The following is a 17,626-nucleotide window of genomic DNA, read 5'->3' on the forward strand; positions in this document are numbered from 1 at the left end:
TGAACGTTTGTTTGTTTGTTTGTTTTTGTTTTTTCGAGACAGGGTTTCTCTGTATAGCCCTGGCTGACCTGGAACTCACTTTGTAGACCAGGCTGGCCCCAAACTCAGAAATCCGCCTGTCTCTGCCTCCCAAGTGCTGGGATTAAAGGCGTGTGCCACCACGCCCGGCTTGGTTTTTTTTTTGTTTGTTTGTTTTAAATCCTAATTTTTCTTATGAGAACCAACATAAGTGAGTTATGTTTGACAGATACTGTTGTCTAACCCATCCCAGAAGACAAGAGGCATTTAACATGAGTATTTACACACTTCTATCAAACGCCTCAGTTTGCAACTCTGAACATTTCTGTAAAATCACAGCACAAAGTAGAATAGTTCTTTTACCAATAATCTGTTTTTAAATTTATTATGATTTTTCTCATGGCCTATATTTTAAAAAAAGTTTTAATTAAGATATACATAGGTTTTAATGGTTTTGTTCTTATTTAGTTGGCAAAGGCTTTAAAATTTTTTCTTTAAAACGTTGTTGTTGCTATTATCTATCTGTCTGTCTGTCTGTCTGTCTGTCTGTCTGTCTGTCTATACATGTCCATGTGTATGAAAACGTCTGGGTGTTTCAGGTCTCCAGGAGTTTGAGTTACAGGTAGTTTTGAACTGCCTGATATGGGTACTAGGAATCAAACTTGGGTCCTCTTCAAGAACAGTATATTCTCTTATCTACTGAGCCACTTTTCCAGCTCCTGCTTTTAATCTTATACTGACATTTGATGTAAGGGATGTTTAATGCCTCAGGGACTAATTAATGCATGTAGATTAAAAAATCAGGTTTTACAAAGGTCAGAAGTAATACAGGCAAGTGGTTAAGCAGGTTAGGCCTCCCTCCTCAGCCATTTTAGAGTGGTTTCAGAGCTCTCTGAAAAGCTGTACTTGGTTTCTCTTAGCACAATGAGATTTTAAATTTATTCAGAACCAAAGGTTGGCTCTACCAAGATTGCACTGGAAAAGATTGATCTCTGTTCATGGTTGTAGCACTTATTCAATACACACAGGCAGAAGAGGTGATTCTGCAATGTTCTCAACGGCATCTCCCTCCTTCCCTCTTCCCCTCAATGCTTGGACTCTCAATCACTGTCTCAAATGTCAAGATAGGACAGGGACAACATTTTGTAATTCTCATGCATAGAGTTCAATCAAGATGCTTAAATTTGGATCTTAAAATATCCTTCAAAATAGAAATGTCCAGGCCTAGAGAGAGGGTCCAGCAGTTAAAAGCACTCGTTCCTATTGAGGACCTGGGTTCAATTCCTTATACTTACAAGGTGGCTTACAACAGTCTATAATTCCAGTTCCAGGGGGTGCAATGTTCTCTTCTGACCTCTGTAAGCGCCAAGCATGCACATTGAACACAGACATGCGCAAAAAAAACCACTCATACACATAAAATAAAACTATGAACTGAAAATTCCAAATATCAACGTGTCCCCTAGTCTGAGTATGAACTTAAGTAATGACTAGAAACCTCTGTGAAGAAGAGAAATGAAACTGGGAGATATGAGCTTGTTTCTATGCCACATTCTCCCAAATTTGGATTCTAATGCACAGACTACCAACACAGTGATGTGGCTGCTAATTAGATTTATGTCCTTCACAATTATGCAACATTATGCAAATTATTCAGAGCCTTGGGTTAAGTGCCTTCACTGAAGAGAGGAAGCTGCTCTTTGAATTGAAAGGGAATAATGAACAAAAGGGACCGCCTTTTGGAGTCCCCAGCAGAGCTCCTTTTCTTTTCTCTAGTTTTCTTCCTGAAGAGGTCTCCAGGAGGCACAGTGATATTCTCTAGCTGAGCAATTTCTCTTCAAGCAGTTCTTAGCATGCTAGAGCAGTGTACTTACCCCCAGATGGCTCTCACAGCAGAGATGCGAACTGATGGGGGCTGTGTCTCATGAAGACCACTAACTGTTGCCTGTAGGAACTGCTGAATCAGTTCAGGGGACATAGCGACAGTGAAGCGACTGGCAGCCCACAGTGCCCGGCCCAAGAGGAAAGGAGATGCTAGGAGGAAGAGCAATTACAGGCTGCATGATGAAAAGTTCCTCTCCCCCTGCTCCTGCCCAACTCCATGTCTCAGATGTTAATATTGGATGCTATACAACATAGATGACTTATTTGAAAGAAATAGAATAATTTCACACGGTAAAGGCATATGTGCAATAAATTGACACCGAATCCATTTCTCAGTTCTACCTCTGACTATTCTGAGACCGAAGCCCTCACTGCTGCTTACCTGCACTAGTACATTTCTAAGTCCTTCCCACTACTGTCTCAACACTAGAACATCAATTATAGCTGCTATTCCCCTATTAACAACCTGACAAACAACTCCACAATCAATCAAATACACACGAAACTAGTGTTGACATTCAAGGCACTCTTGATGGCTATTAAGCTCAAACACACATCCAGACTCAGAACTTACATCTTGCTTTGTCAACTCTGAACTTTGTTTAAATCACAAGTCAACACGTTCCCTTCATACTGTCTCTGTGATCTCTCAGTCTGCAGTAATCTCAAATTATCTCTGAGCCTGTAATTCTGTATGTTCAGCTTTCTTATATGCTGTATTTTGTTTGATATTCTAATCTACTGGTGTAAGAATTACTACTTCCTGCTAAGCATGAACTGTTTAAGAATACTGAATGCATTCAGCTTATCAAAGAGCTTAGATTAGTTGATCACACTAAAATATCAAATTGAGAAATTACTGAATAGCTCTTAACAAACTAGGAAATAATTACTATCATAACTGCCAAAGTATGGCTTAGGTATTTCTGAAAGTCCTTAAAGCTAAAGCCATCACCTTTTAACTTTTTTATTCTAATTCCTTCCCAAATGATCAACAGCACTTTCCAGAGGTTTTATGATACATAGATGACATCATGCCTACTATAACTAACAGAATAGATACGACCCGCAATTCTTGTTTAAAGATTTTAATCTCATTCATGAATATATACATATGTGATGTCTGCACATACATACAGTGACAGAAGTTGCCATAAGAGGGCATCAGATCCCTTGGAACTCGAGTTACATCTCTTGGGGTATTAAGGACTAAACTCAGATCTTTATACACAAACACACACACAAAACTGAAAAAGACAGAGATAGAAACAGACAGACACAGAAAGAGGGAGGAAGAGGAAGAGTGGGAAAGAGAAAGAGAGAGGGGAGGGGAAGGCTAAGAGAGAAGAGGGCTAAGAGAAGAGATGACTCAGGGGTTAAGAATGCCTTCTCTGTAATCACAAGGCTAGGAGTTTGGATCACAGCACCCATGCAACCAGCCAGAAGGCCCAGCAAATGCCTGTGATCCCAGCTCTGACAGTGGTAGAGACAGTAGTCTGATGGGGTTTGCTGGATTCTGTCTAGTTAAGTCCAAGGAGAGACTCCAACTCAAAGGACTAGGCAGGGGTGATATAGGATACTTGACAACCTCTTCTGGCTTATGATGTGCATAAATCATACACACACAGATATATAAAGAAACAAATATTAAAAAGTACCTAAGTGAGTTAACATCAGGTCCCAAGATCTTCTAGAATCCTGGCATATATTCAAACATACCTGACAGGTTGAGGTCTGCGAGGATGACATTGGTCAGGAACCCATGCATATCGAAATGGATCCTGCCATTTTTCACACTGTCAGTGATGATAGACTTCACAGAACCTAGAGCAAGCATGCAGGCCTCGTGGATCTTCCACCTGTAACAGGGATACTGCAGTTGGTAAAGCAAACTACACTTCCAAAGTTAGTAAAGCCACTCAGAGTATTCCAAAGCAATTTGATCCCAAATCATTTGTCAGTATTTCTAATTAATTTATTTAAAAGTATATTTCTATACTTACCAATCATCTATCTATCATGTGGGAGCACTATCCATCCATCCATCCATCCACCCACCCACCCACCCATCCATCCATCCATCTGCCTGTCTTGTCTGCCCATCTGTATTCATCTATCATGTGGGAGCACAATCCATCCACCCACCCATCCACCCATCCATCAGCCATCCATTCATCTGCTTGTCTGTCTGTCTGCCTGCTCATCTGTCTATTCATCTATCATGTGGGAGCACTACCCACCCACCCATCCATCCATCCATCCATCCATCAATCAATCCATCACCCATCCATTCATCTGCCTGTCTGTCTGTCTGCCTGCCCATCTGTCTATTCATCTATCATGTGGGAGCACTACCCATCCATCCATCCATCCATCAATCCATCACCCATCCACTCATCCGCTTGTCTGTCTGTTTGCCTGCCCATCTGTCTATTCATCTATCATATGGGAGCACTATCCATCCATCCATCCATCCATCCATCCATCCATCCATCCATCCATCAATCCATCACCCATCCATTCATCCACCTGTCTGTCTGTCTGTCTGCCTGCCCATCTGTCTACTCATCTATCATGTGGGAGCACTACCCATCCATCCATCCATCCATCCATCCATCACCCATCCATTCATCCGCCTGTCTGTCTGCCTGCCCATCTGTCTATTCATCTATCATGTGGGAGCACCAACAATGGCATGGGTGTAGAGTCAGAGGACACCTTTCTAAAGCTCCTCACTTTAATGCTATAGGTTCTAGGTAGGGATTGAATTCAGTTTGCCAGGCTTGACATTCAAGTATCCTTGCCTGCTGAGCCATCTCATCTGCCCTTGTTTTTAAAAAAGATTTATTTATATGTCTTCAGACTCACCAGAAGAGGACATCTGATCCCATTATAGATGGTTGTGAGCCACCATGTAGTTGCTGGGAATTGAACTCAGGACCTCTTAATTGCTCTTAACTGCTAAGCCATCTATCCAGCCCCAGCCCTTATTTTTTCGAGATAGGGTCTCACACAGGCCAGGCTCGTCTCAAACTTGCTATGTATTGATGAGGATGGCCTTGGACTTCTAAATGTCTTGCTTTTACCTCCCAAGTGCTAGGAAAGAAGTCATGTACCCACCTCTAGTCACATCCTTTCAATTAAACACTATTAAATGCCACAGAAAACACCGAAGTATAATAATAGAGTCTTCTGATTAAGAACAAAAGTCCCCCCTTTCAAAGCTGTTTAAAAAAGGGACAGAATGAGCTCATTTTCCCTCAGATGTCATGCTTCAAACAAGGCTGTAAGCAGAGCTTCTGCTCACCCTTACCAGTGCTCAGTGCCACTGGTTTTTGTCTGCTCTGCTTCTTGTAAATGCCGTGTGGCTGCAGTAGCCAGCGCCACTGCACTCTCATTCTGGAAATCTGTGGCCACAGCCTAGGAGAGAAGATTGAAAAATAAACTTATGTGTGTGTATGGTTCAAACTCTGACACATCCATACTAAAGCCTCATCAGGTGTATTAAAAGTGACCCCACTAGTTCAGGGTCTCTGATGAAATTAAGGTAACTCAGGCATTGTAAGACATTGAATAGCTCTAAATAGCTGATCCCTCTGGCTCTATTAGCATAAATGAAGAAATGATAGTTTTCGGCAACAATGGAACAGATATTTATTCTCTTTGAAGCTGACTAATTATGAGAATATAAGGCTGCTTTAATAGTGTATAGTTTTTTTCTGTTCTGCTTTTATTTTTTGGTGCTGGCAATTCAACCAGGCTCACTTTGCACCTTCTAGCCAAATGCTCTACTGATGAGCTCTAAGCCCAGCTCCTCCTGTAACCTGTGACAGGTGCCTTAGAAGCACTAAATACCAAGACAGTAAATACCAACAAACCCAACAGGAACTGTCAGTTTCTTCACAGCATTCAACCTAGAGACAACCCTATGCCCTAGTTGGAGGAGCCAGAGAATTCATGAGCTGATGTTCTATGCTCACTTCCCAACAATCTTTTTAAGTTTGTTAGCGTCTGATTTAGGCCATGGAGGCTTGTTGAAGGCAGAGTAAACTGAAATGTTCCGGACTCAATGAACCAGGTGCAAAAACTTTGGAATTTCTCAGTCTCAAATTTCATGAGCAACTTTCTTATATCCTTAAAGATCTGAGGTGAAGCTGTCCAGCAGCACCGCTTACCTTGGGTGAGATGTCTAGGAAGAAGAAACTTGCAGTTACTGGAGGGTTATCTGGTTGAAGTATCAAGGTAGCTTACCAGCAACAAGTCTTGAGCGGCAATCCTAACAGTGTAGGAGAAGGTGTCATCGTCCTCGTCTTCTACAAACTGCTGTGGGTTAGCTGTCCACACTTTAATCTGGGAAGGGAGGAGCTCGGCTCATTCTGGTCAACCTTCTCCTGATCAAAACTCTACAGTTTTTTTCTTTTTGAGGCAGAGTCTCACTATGTACCTCTGCCTGGTCTTGAACTAAGAAAGATCCCCCTACCTCCCAATTAGTTTTTTTTTTTTTTTTAAAGATTTATTTATTTATTTATTCTATGTAAGTACACTGTAGCTGTCTTCAGACACTCCAGAAGAGGGCATCAGATCTTGTTACAGGTGGTTATGAGCCACCATGTGGTTGCTGGGATTTGAACTCTGGACCTTCGGAAGAGCAGTCGGGTGCTCTTACCCACTGAGCCATCTCACCAGCCCCCAATTAGTTTTTTGGTTGAGAAACAAATCATTATCCAAATACACAGGGCTGACTACTTATCTGTAGCAGTATCTGTTTTAGAATATGACAAATTACTTAGTTCTTTGTTGCTGCCATCAGCTTGCTACTCTGATAAACAGATTTTCTAAATATACTGAGTATTTACTATAAAATTACACCAATTTTTGTGCTGAGATGTGTGGAAGACATTGTCATATTTCTTTTCTTTCTTTTTCCTTTCTCCCCTCCCCTCCCCTCCCCTCCCGAGACAGGGTTTCTCTGTGTAGCTCTGGCTGCCCTGGAATGCACTCTGTAGACAGGATGGCCTTGAACTCAGATCTGCCTGTTTCTGCCTTCCGAAGGCTGCAGTTAAAGGTGTGCTCTACTACATGGCATTATTATATTAATTTTCTAAAAAATTACATTTATGCTTATGAGGAGGCCAGAGAGTAATTATCCGGAGTCAGTTCTCTTCCACCACCTGCATCAGAGGATGGAACCCAGGTCATTAGGCTTGGTGGCAATGTCTTTACCTACTGAGCCATCTCAATGGTCTAAGCTGATGCACTCTTTTTTCTTAGTACCTTAAAAATACAGTGTTTTTATGCATTCTTTAGGAACTTCTTACAATGTGTTGTGAGCACTTTCACCACTTAGCTCTTTCTGCAACTGTTCCCAGATCTGAGAAAATCAATTTATTAATTTTCATGGAAAAAAAAAAAAAAAAGGCCAGGCAGTGGTGGTGCATGCCTTAAATCCCAGCATTTGGGAGGCAGAGGCAGGTGAATTTCTGAGTTCGAGGCCAGCCAGGGCTATACAGAGAAACCCTGTCTGGGGAAAAAAAATTTTTTTTTTTTTTTGAAACAAGGTTTCTCTCTGTAGCCTTGACTGTCCTGGCTTCCCTCAGAAATCAGCCTGTCTCTGCCTTTTGAGTGCTGGGATTACAGGTGTGTGCCACCATGCCTGGCTGGGGAAAGAAGTTTTAAAAACCTAGTTGTTGCTTTTTTGTTCCTCTTCTAAGTGAAGATCAGCGAAGCCGTGGAGCCTTTAACATGGCTAAGAACAGATGCTGATCAAACAATACTAATGAGCATGGAGGCAGGGACAGGAGTGAGCTGAAATAAAAGCCTAGTAATATACTGTCTGTATTCCAGATTAGGCTAAGAAAATGTGACTCAGATTCAAACTCTAAATTCTGATAATATGGTTTACTGAATATGAGGCCTTGTAGATGTGGCTAGATCATGGGAACTCCCAGGGTTCTTACATGCTCTCACTAAGGTCTAAGGGATCCCTCGTCTGAGCTGCTGCATTCTTGCTGGCTGGCAGGTGATAAGGCCTAACCTCACTGTTTTCAGGAAGTGTTGAATAGGTTCTCCTATATCCTATGATCGTTGCTTAGTGGTTTCACAGATTCCTAATGAAAAAAATGTTCTGAAAGTCTAACATTAGAATTGATAAATACCATAATTTCTCTAGGATTTCACATAAAGTTAGTCTCTCAGTGTCTGTTATGCAGAAATGAGATGTTTACTTGACCAATGTGTCACATTCTTCAAATTTCCAATGCAACTGAGTAACTGTCTCCCAAATCTCATTTACCTGCTCCTCGGTGATCTGCATGTACAGGATGATGTAGTAAATGAGCTCAGGCAAAGCTTTCTTAACGGTGCTTTTGAACTTGCTGTTTTCTAGTAGGGCATGGACAAATTCAAAAATGCTGAAGACGAGGTTTTCAAAGCCCAGGACTTCTCCTGCAGGGATATGTGAGAGCAGAAATCAATGCCATGAAAGCAAAAGGAGGGCTGGTAAGATGGCTCAGCAGGTGTGAGCACCCGACTGCTCTTCCGAAGGTCCTGAGTTCAAATCCCAGCAACCACATGGTGGCTCACAACCACCCGTAACAAGATCTGGCGCCCTCTTCTGGAGTATCTGAAGACAGCTACAGTGTACTGACATATAATAAATAAATAAATCTTTAAAAAAAAAGAAAGCAAAAGGAAATCGTCATTCCAAAATACACTATATTATCTTTGTAAATTAATGAACATGTAAAGTACTTGCTAATTTTTCCTGAAGAGTTGGTAGAAGAGGCTGAAGAGTCAAAGAAAGGAAGTCTGAGATATTAAATACTTTAGGAGTAAAAGAGTCACAGACACTGAACACATTTTCCAGCATGCCTATTTCTCATCGAAGTACTTAAAAATATTGACAGAAATGAAGGCTACCATCATGTGGGACTTCAAAATTAAATAAGACAAAATGACTCGGGTAGCTAGCTGTATCAGACATCTGCGACACTCAAATGCCACAGTTTTCAGCTGGCTTTTGCAAATGTCCCTAAGGATGACACGGAAGATGATGAATCCTCAATGGCTCACACCTAGTCCACTGAAGACACCTTCACTGACTCTGTTTCCTGCCTCTTACTTGTCTGTGTCAAGATCCCCTTCCCTAACAATTGGTATTTCCATTAGGGTCAGATAAACTACGTACCATCCGAATCCACAGGATCTTCCACTTCCTCTGTGTAATTCACTTCCGTCCTCACATAAGTATGATGCAGAGTCAAGAAAGAGAATCTGAAGTCTGCTTTACATATAGTCTACAAGGGAGTGCTATACCCCAACACCAAGAACAGACATAACACTTAGACATAGGAGCACATGACTGAGACCCAAGGCTAGATCCCCAGAGTTAGGCAGTGGCGGGTCCTCTGGGTTCCCAGGAAAGGATATAAGGCAGCACTTTCAGTTAGAGTGTTCCAAACAATGGGCAGGATCTGTTGCATGGAGGACACCATGTGCTTTGGGAAGTTTTTCACCAAGGCTGTCACTGCCTGAGAAGAGAAAACACTACTAAGTAACACAGGAGTCAATGATTTCTGACTCTTTCTCAGCTCTAAGCTTACTGATAGCCTCTCTTTACCTTCAGGACCTCCATCTTAAAGCCACTGTCAGATGTGGGGCCATCCGGCATCTGGAGTGCCTGAACAAAGGCCTCTGTGAACTGCTGCACCACGGGGAAGATCAGGACTTTGGCTGCACCCTGACAACAGAGACCAAAGTCAATGCTGGACAAACCCTCAACCCAGAGCTTCAGCACATAACTAAATTCTCAGTTTTGAAGCATCTTTTAGGGCCAGCTCCTAATGAAAGGGTACAGCTATCGTCACTGCAGGAGTTTCTCAAGCCTTCTGACCTCAACTCCCACCTGCAATCCTTCATCACAGTCTTCTGAAACCTAGCCCATCAGACCACTCTCAGAAAAGCACCTGGATCGCAGGAATCAACATTTCTAACTTGCTTTTCTTCACATGAGAGGGCCGTAAGATAGTAGAAAGGCTTGAAATGTCAAATATGAAAGGAGGCAGGAACACTTGGAATACAGCTCAGTGGTAGAGTGCTTGCTTGAAATATGTGAGGTCCTATGTTTAATTGGAAAAACAAAAAACCAAAGCACCCCCCAACTGCCTTTCCCCCAAACAACAACAACAACATCCAACCACAAAACAAAATAAACAAAAAAAATCTAAACAGAAAGAAGTTAAAAAAAAAAAAAGCAGAGGTATCTGAAGAAACATAAAACTAAAATATAGAAATAATAGATATATGTTAAAATTTTAATGACAATGCTAAATCTATAAGCCTAGCTAGTGTGCTTTCTGGTAGTTATAAAATGAATCTTTGGCAATGTAAAGATTAATAAAGACTTTGAAACACAAATTTTGTTACTCATCAACCAAAGGCTCACTCACTTTTTCCAGTTCCTCCATGTTACAGATCATATGAGCACAAGTAGTAAAAATCTCCACTGCTCGGGAACGAGTTCGAATACCATACACCTGAGGAAAAGGCCATAGCATAATCATGAAATCGGAGAGACTGGAGTATATATGTGTGTAGATGTGACTAGAAGTAAAACTAGGACTAACCAACCAGTCCTCACAGTTAATTCCCCAAAGAGACACAGATGCAATCCACTTATGTAAAACAATGGGCTTCTGTAATTAAGAAAGCATAAGGTGGCTGGTGGTGTATACTTTAATCCCATCACTGGGGAAGTAGAGGCAGGCAGATTTCTGTGAGTTCAAGGCCAGCTTGGTCTACAAAGTGAGATCTAGGACAGCTAGGGCTACTCAGAAAGACCATATCTGTGTACTCGAAATACAAACAAAAACACACAAAAAGAGAGAGAGCATAAGGTAACAGAATGCTAGATGTACTTGACTCAGCCTTTAATATACAGGCCTCTGAGACACATAGCTATTTTTTTTTTTTAAAGACAAGATCTTACTCTGTAGCACCCATTGGCCTACAACTCACAGAAATTAGCTTTCCTCTGCCTGCTGAGTGCTGGGTTTAGAGATGCCCTCCACCGCATCCACCTTGGCTAATAGGTATTTTTCCTTTTTTGGAGATGGGGTTACAACGTGCCCAGCTGCTGCTTTGTCTCTACTGTGTGATGAGAGAAGATGAGCCCAGAGCCTTGAAAGCACATGCTCTCTACTGAGCTGAATCCCCACTTCTCAATGTAGTTCCTTTACAATGTGGAGTATTCAGTGGAGGCAAGGGATTACAGAGGTTGGATACCTATTAAGATTCATATATTACTGTGTACAGATCACTATTTACATACTAACACTTACATAATACATTAAGATTCTAGTCTTGCAATGAAGTAACAGATGATTTCTAAATCCTTGGCTGAGTAGTTAGTTCAAGAATGGCACTGTGCACTCAAGGTTGATAGGGTGCAAAGCTGAGTGGTGCTGAGACATTTCAGTTAATTCATTAAGTGCTTTCCCTGGTACTCATGAGTTCAAAGACTACGGTCAATTCAATTTCTGATCTAGATCAATGTCAGTTCCAGTTCTTGGCATGGGTACCAGTGACAACAACCATCACCCTACACCTGAGAGGTGGTGCTGACCAGAGCCAGGCAGGTCCTCTTGCTGCAACTACTCAGCTGAGATTTCATACCTCGGCCATGGTGAATATCTTATACATCTCTGGCAGAATGACAGGAGCAACAAGTGGCATCTGTGTGTCTGTCACTTCTCGAGTAAACTCTGCAAAGACAAAAAGGAAAAGATGCTTCATAATGACAAAGTGTGAAAGCTTGCAAGCCATCTATCTAGGTAGCAGTTCCCAGTCAGCACACAGGAATGACCACTGGTCTAGCAAGCTCACTCTGAGGAAGAAAAAGGAGCCAGAAGTATTATTCGTCAGAAGGGGAGAAAGAATAGGAACACAAAAGATACAAGAGATTAAAAAGAAAAGCACACAGATTAAAGCCATCTGCAACACAACTCCATACAAGTAAGGCAAACAGGGACCCTTCTGAGCTTGTGCCATGACAGCATTGGGCACAACTGCTATTGTGGTTTCTGTCAGTTCTGTCTCCTGACAAGTTACTTCAATGCAAATAACAAAACATAAATGGGGCATAGTGGTGCACGCCTTTAATTCCAGCACTTGGAAGGCAGAGGTAGGCAGATCTCTGAGTCCGAGGCCAGCGTGGTCTACAGATCGAGTTCCAGGACAGCTAGGGCTACATGGTGAGAGCCCGGTCTGAGAAAAACCAACCAATCAACCAACCAACCAACTACCAACCCTCCCACCCATCCGAAAATGTATTAAGCATGGACTCCATTTATCAATGTGTGGTTCTGCTGTTAAGTGGATAGGAAGAAGATTCCTAAGTGAAGGTGTTTAACCCATGTGCAGATTTGAAAGAGGTGAGGAAAGACAGGTTACATCTTCTTGTGCCTGGAAAAAAATTAAATAAGAAAATGCTATGCAAAGTACATAAAGACCCTGTATCAATCCCCACAGGTCAAATACAGATCAAATACTGGAGACCGGCTATTCTTTAGGAATGTGGCTTCCTTCTGAAAGGTAAATTCTAAGCTTTATCTTAATAAAATTAATATCTTAATAAAATGTCAAATTCCATTTAGATTGAACTCAGCCCAAATAAATACACTGGATAGCATATTACCACCTCTGGGCCTAAGATCAAGCATAACCTGCATTTATGAATAAATATAACATAGAGCTTGGGTGCAGCTTAGCACGCTCAAGGGTCTGGTCCAATCCCCAGTGTCACTGCCACCATCACCACCACTACAAAGAAAGGAGTCTTAGTATTGAAGTGACTAACTGTACTGTTTAACTTTTCTATAATTATTGTGAGTAATCTCAATTTGTTCATACTTTGTAGGTTTAAATTCAAAGTAAGTTTTCTGAGGTCATTATTATCAAGTCAGAAAATTTGGGGTATTAACACCTAAATTTACAAAACTATAAGATAGAAGTAAAAGATTTATCTATTAGATCAAATATTTAAATTCTTAGCATATAGATCCTTTATATCTTTTTTTTTTTTTTTTTGGTTTTTCGAGACAGGGTTTCTCTGTATATTCCTGGCTGTCCTGGAACTCATTGTGTAGACCAGGCTGGCCTTGAACTCAGAAATTCACCTGCCTCTGCCTCCCAAGTGCTGGGATTAAAGGCGTGCGCCACCAAGATCTCTTTTATAAATAGTAAAATAACTCAGAAGTCAAGAACAGTATCTTCCCCCCAAAAGTCTCAAAGACACTGGGCACAGATAGACATGACTATTTTCCCAAGCTATTAGGAAGATGAGGCAGGATTACAGGAGCCAGGAGTTAGAAGCCAGACTGGGCAACACAGAGCGACCTCCTTCTCAAAATAAAAAAAAGGAAAACCCTAACAAGAACTGGTTCCTTGTTTCTCATGAGTTCTTGCTCACACACGAATACTTTTCTGTCCTCATGGATGCTCCAGTTCCTGTGGTGTGAAGTTGAAATCAACTGGAGTAGCTATTTGTGAATGGAGGTTGGCTGCCGTCCACTTTGTGCCTGCTGACTCATTACAAAGGATACACATTTCTTCACCAGTTCCTTCTCCTGGCTGAGAGAAAAGTGACCTCACTGTATAGTCATTTCCTTAGTCAAGTACAAAGACTCTTCTGCATTCCAATCAGAGTAACTGTACAGCTATCCTTTCTTTCCAGATCTGTCAGAAAGAAGCTGAACTCTATACAGGAAGATTAGGATTTCCTCTCCTTGGCTAAAACAATTGTCCTTTGCTGGATACCCTGGCACTATGAGAGCTAAGCAAAGGCTCTTAGAAGTTCAAGTTCACATAGCAGTCACCTCACTCATACAGAAGCAGAGAGACAAAAGGCCAATCAAGGAGCACCTTGGCCTTTCTGGGGTTTCTGAACTAAAAGTTCACCAGTAGGAACACAGTAGGTACTCTAAAAGGCTATCTGGGGGTAAGACTAGAACAAATGAAAGGTCTGTCTTTGACATAGAATTGATAACCTACTATTACTGCTGAATGGGCATGTAAAATGTAACACAGATGCCAAGAAAGCAGATTCGACGGCTAGACCTACAGTGCTGCTCCCACACACCTGCGCGCAGGAGCCTGACATGCCACAGTGTGCAGGAGCCGGGAAGTTATCAGGAAAGGACTTCTTGTTTGTTTGGGACAGGGCTTCTCTGTGTAGCCTTGGCTATTCTGGAACTCACTCTGTAGACTAGGCTGGCCTTGAGTAGAGAAGATCTATCTGCCTCTCTCTTGAGTGCTGAGATTAAAAGCATGCACCACCATGCCCGGCAGGAAAGGACTTTCAACCTCCCCTCCTTTCATATGCCAGAGCCCCAGGAACACAGAGGCTTCAGAGATCAAAGGCTACCATCTCCTCCTCTACCACACAACACCATGCAGAACCTACTAGAGCCAGAAGAATTGAGAATTAACTTGCAACTAAGTGCAGCTGAGCATAACCAGTCTTTATATATATCAATCAATCTATCTATCTATATATCTTATTTTTAAATTATAAATGTGTGTGTGAGCGCAGGTCCTCAGAGGCCAGAGGCACTGGATCCCCTGAAGCTAGAGTTAAATAAAGGCAGCCATGAGCTGCTTAATGTGGGTACACAGAATATAACTCAGGTCATCTGCAAAAGCAGTATGCATGGTTAACTGCTGAGGCATCTCTCCAGCTTTGTAAATATTCCTCTTATTTCCCTTTCCATTTTTTTTTTTTAGACAGGTTTCACTATGTAGAACAAGCTGGCCTCAAACTCTTAAGATCTGCACCTATCCATCCATCCATTTATTTTTATGTGCATTGGTGTTCTGCCCTAATGTCTGACTGTGTGAGGCTGCCAAATTCCCTAGAACTGGAGCTACAGACAGTTGTGAGCTGCCCTGTGGGTGCTGGGAATTCAGCATGGATCCTTTGGAAGAAAAGTCAGTGTGCTCTTAACTGCGGAGCCCAGAAGTGGGTAGTTTTTTTGTTTTTTTTGTTTTTTTTTGCTTTGTTTCTATTTATTTATTTACTTACTTACTTAAATTTTATATGCTTGGCCTTTATATATGTCTTCGCACTACATGCATGCATGGTGCCTGTGGAAGTCAGATGAGAACACAGATCCCCTAGAACTGAAGCTGTAGATGGTTTTGAGCTATCAGGTACCTGGGAATTGAACCCAGGTCCTCTTTAAGAACAAGAAGTGCTCTTAACCACTAAACTATCTCTTCAGCCCCACAAAATAATTTTTAATATCTGATATTCTATTATTTTTACTCCTTAAAAAAAACCCTATTTTTTTAGATTTGTTTTATTATTTTATGTACATGACTATTTTGTCTACACGTATATATTTTGCCTGTATGTAAATGCATCACATGAGTATCTGATGCCAATGGAGGGAGGTCAGATTCCTTGGGACTGGAATTACAGATTACATGTTGATTATTAATCAACATGTGGGTACTGGGAACTTGGGTCCTCTGTGACAGCAACAAGTGCTTTTCACCACTAAGGCAACTCTCCGCTAAATTATTTCTACTCTTGCATAAATGTCCCCTGATTGTTTTGCTTTTGACTATTGTGTATGTCCGTCCACCAGTCTTACTTACTGTAAGGCATGCTCCACCATGTAACTCTAGTAACAACTCATACACTAGCCTCCTTCTGAGGGTAGGGGGCTTTTGCCTGCATGTGTGTCTGTGCACCAAGTGCCTGAGGGACCAGGAAAGGGAGTTATACCCCTGGGATTGGTGTTACGGATGGTTGGTAGCCATCATGTGGGTGCTGGGAATTAAACCAAGGTCCCCTGGAGGAGCAGCCAGTGCTCTTAACCACTGTCTTTCCAGCCCTGTAAACTCCCCTCTTCTTCTTATATCTTTCTTCTCTCATCTTATCCCTTACTCTTTTTACTTAATGAAAACTTCCCATCAGCTTTAACAATCTCTACAATCTGTGGACCCCAAAGGGGTCTCCACTTTCCCCTTCTGGCTACATTTTACTAACCTCAATGTTTTTCTTTCCCATAGGGATCTATGCTAACTCCTCTCTCTTACCCATCCTGATTCCTCCCTATTTCTATCTTACCAACAAAACAATCTGAGTCTACTCTCCACTATTTAAACCTGGTTGTTTGTCCTCCAACAGTTCTTGACAATTGCTTAGTGCTGATATCAAGCAGCTGTGGTTGCTTTCACAGCTAATATGGAACTCAGGGAATAAGACAGACTGTATACCAGGTCCTCAGAGCTACTCCTGGTCTAAGGAATTATTTTCTGAACTACACATTCAACATCGCCACTTTCAAGTCCCATTTGACCATTTCAAATATGTCATCTGAAAAATATAACTGACAAAAAATAAACCAAGCAAAGAAAAAAATACCAGATGTGTAAATAATGCAATAACATAAAATATAGGAAATACCAAAGCAAACTAGCTCCTTCAACATTACTAAAATCATAGCAATGATCTCTAGTGAGAATCAGATGAAGTCCCGGAGAGAGATCCCAGTGTAACAAGAACATTTCAAGATACAAATAAACACCTGAATGAAATAAGGAAGGCTAGGATGATATGAAAGAATTAAAAAGAACCTGAAACACTGAAGAAAGCCAAGCAGAAATGCTGGAATTAAAAGACACAGTGAAATAAATTCTATGGACAGTCTCAGAACAGAATTAATAAAGGAGAGGACAGTGTGTCTGCACCTGAAGACAAGATGGAGGAACTGGAACAGTGCAACAAGGACAAAGATAGAACATTTAAGGGTATGGAAGGGAATTCCAAGATAGACAAGACACTCTGATAGGGAACAGGCATAGGAAAATCTCATTGTAAAGGCATAGAGAATACTTCGTTTTATTTTGTTGTTGGGTTTTCAAGACAGAGTTACTATGTACAGCCCTGGCTGTCCTAGAACTCCACCTGTAGACCAGGCTGGTCTCAATTCAACAGAGATCCGTTTGCCTCTGCCTCCAGACCTCTGGGATTGAAGGTGTGCACCATCACTGCCTGGCTAGAAAATATTTTCAAAAGAATCATAACAGATAAATTTCCAAAGTTAGGAAAAGAGTTATCAACCCAGATACAGGAGATAATACAAAGATAAGACCAGAAAAGAACTTTCTTTTGTTAGAATTTAACTAAAACCCTTTTTCTAGTTTGCTTTCTGATGCTGTGATAAAACACTGACCAAAAACAACTTGGGCAAAAAATTGCTCATTTTGGCTTAAAGGTCATAGTCATTTATCAAGGAAGCCGAAGTAGGAAACGAAACCAGAACCTCAGAGGCACACTGGCTCCCTTCCCTGGTTTGCCCAGCTACCTTTCTTATATAGCCCAGGTCCACCAGCCTAGGGATAGCGCTACCCACAGTGCCCTTCTACATCAATTAGCAACTAAGAAAATGCCTTGGGCCGCCTGGGTTTTCCCATTTCAGGACGGGCTTTCGGAAGCACCTATATTGGCTGAAAAATTGAGAATGCGAACATTCCATTCATTAGTCTGATCAAGCTATTAATTAATATTTAGACTGTAGCTCAAAATGTGAAACATTTTTTGTTCAATCCATATTTGTCTTGCACATTATGAATATATTTTTATTTTTTAGTAATGTAGGGATGGGGAGGGAGATAATAATGCCCTTGGCATGGTTCGTGAAAGCAGCTGTGACAACCT

At 41.4% G+C, this 17,626-nt stretch overlaps 1 protein-coding gene across 3 annotated transcripts in view; it reads right to left on the reverse strand.

The window, feature by feature from the left end:
• Positions 1-17,626, reverse strand: part of Ipo9 (importin 9) — a 51,733-nt gene that overhangs the window by 16,025 nt on the left and 18,082 nt on the right. For all 3 annotated transcript variants that reach the window (XM_029538614.1, XM_029538613.1, XM_021197419.1), the window contains 10 exons: positions 11,575-11,663; positions 10,350-10,436; positions 9,521-9,640; positions 9,331-9,431; positions 9,089-9,147; positions 8,195-8,346; positions 6,154-6,252; positions 5,216-5,322; positions 3,622-3,761; positions 1,893-2,052 (listed from right to left, as the gene is read on the reverse strand). In XM_029538614.1, the coding sequence (XP_029394474.1) occupies positions 1,893-2,052; positions 3,622-3,761; positions 5,216-5,322; positions 6,154-6,252; positions 8,195-8,346; positions 9,089-9,147; positions 9,331-9,431; positions 9,521-9,640; positions 10,350-10,436; positions 11,575-11,663 (1,114 nt within the window). The remainder of the gene's footprint in view (positions 1-1,892; positions 2,053-3,621; positions 3,762-5,215; positions 5,323-6,153; positions 6,253-8,194; positions 8,347-9,088; positions 9,148-9,330; positions 9,432-9,520; positions 9,641-10,349; positions 10,437-11,574; positions 11,664-17,626) is intronic.

The sequence above is a fragment of the Mus pahari genome, chromosome 5 (assembly GCF_900095145.1).
Source record: "Mus pahari chromosome 5, PAHARI_EIJ_v1.1, whole genome shotgun sequence".
Taxonomy (NCBI): domain Eukaryota; kingdom Metazoa; phylum Chordata; class Mammalia; order Rodentia; family Muridae; genus Mus; species Mus pahari.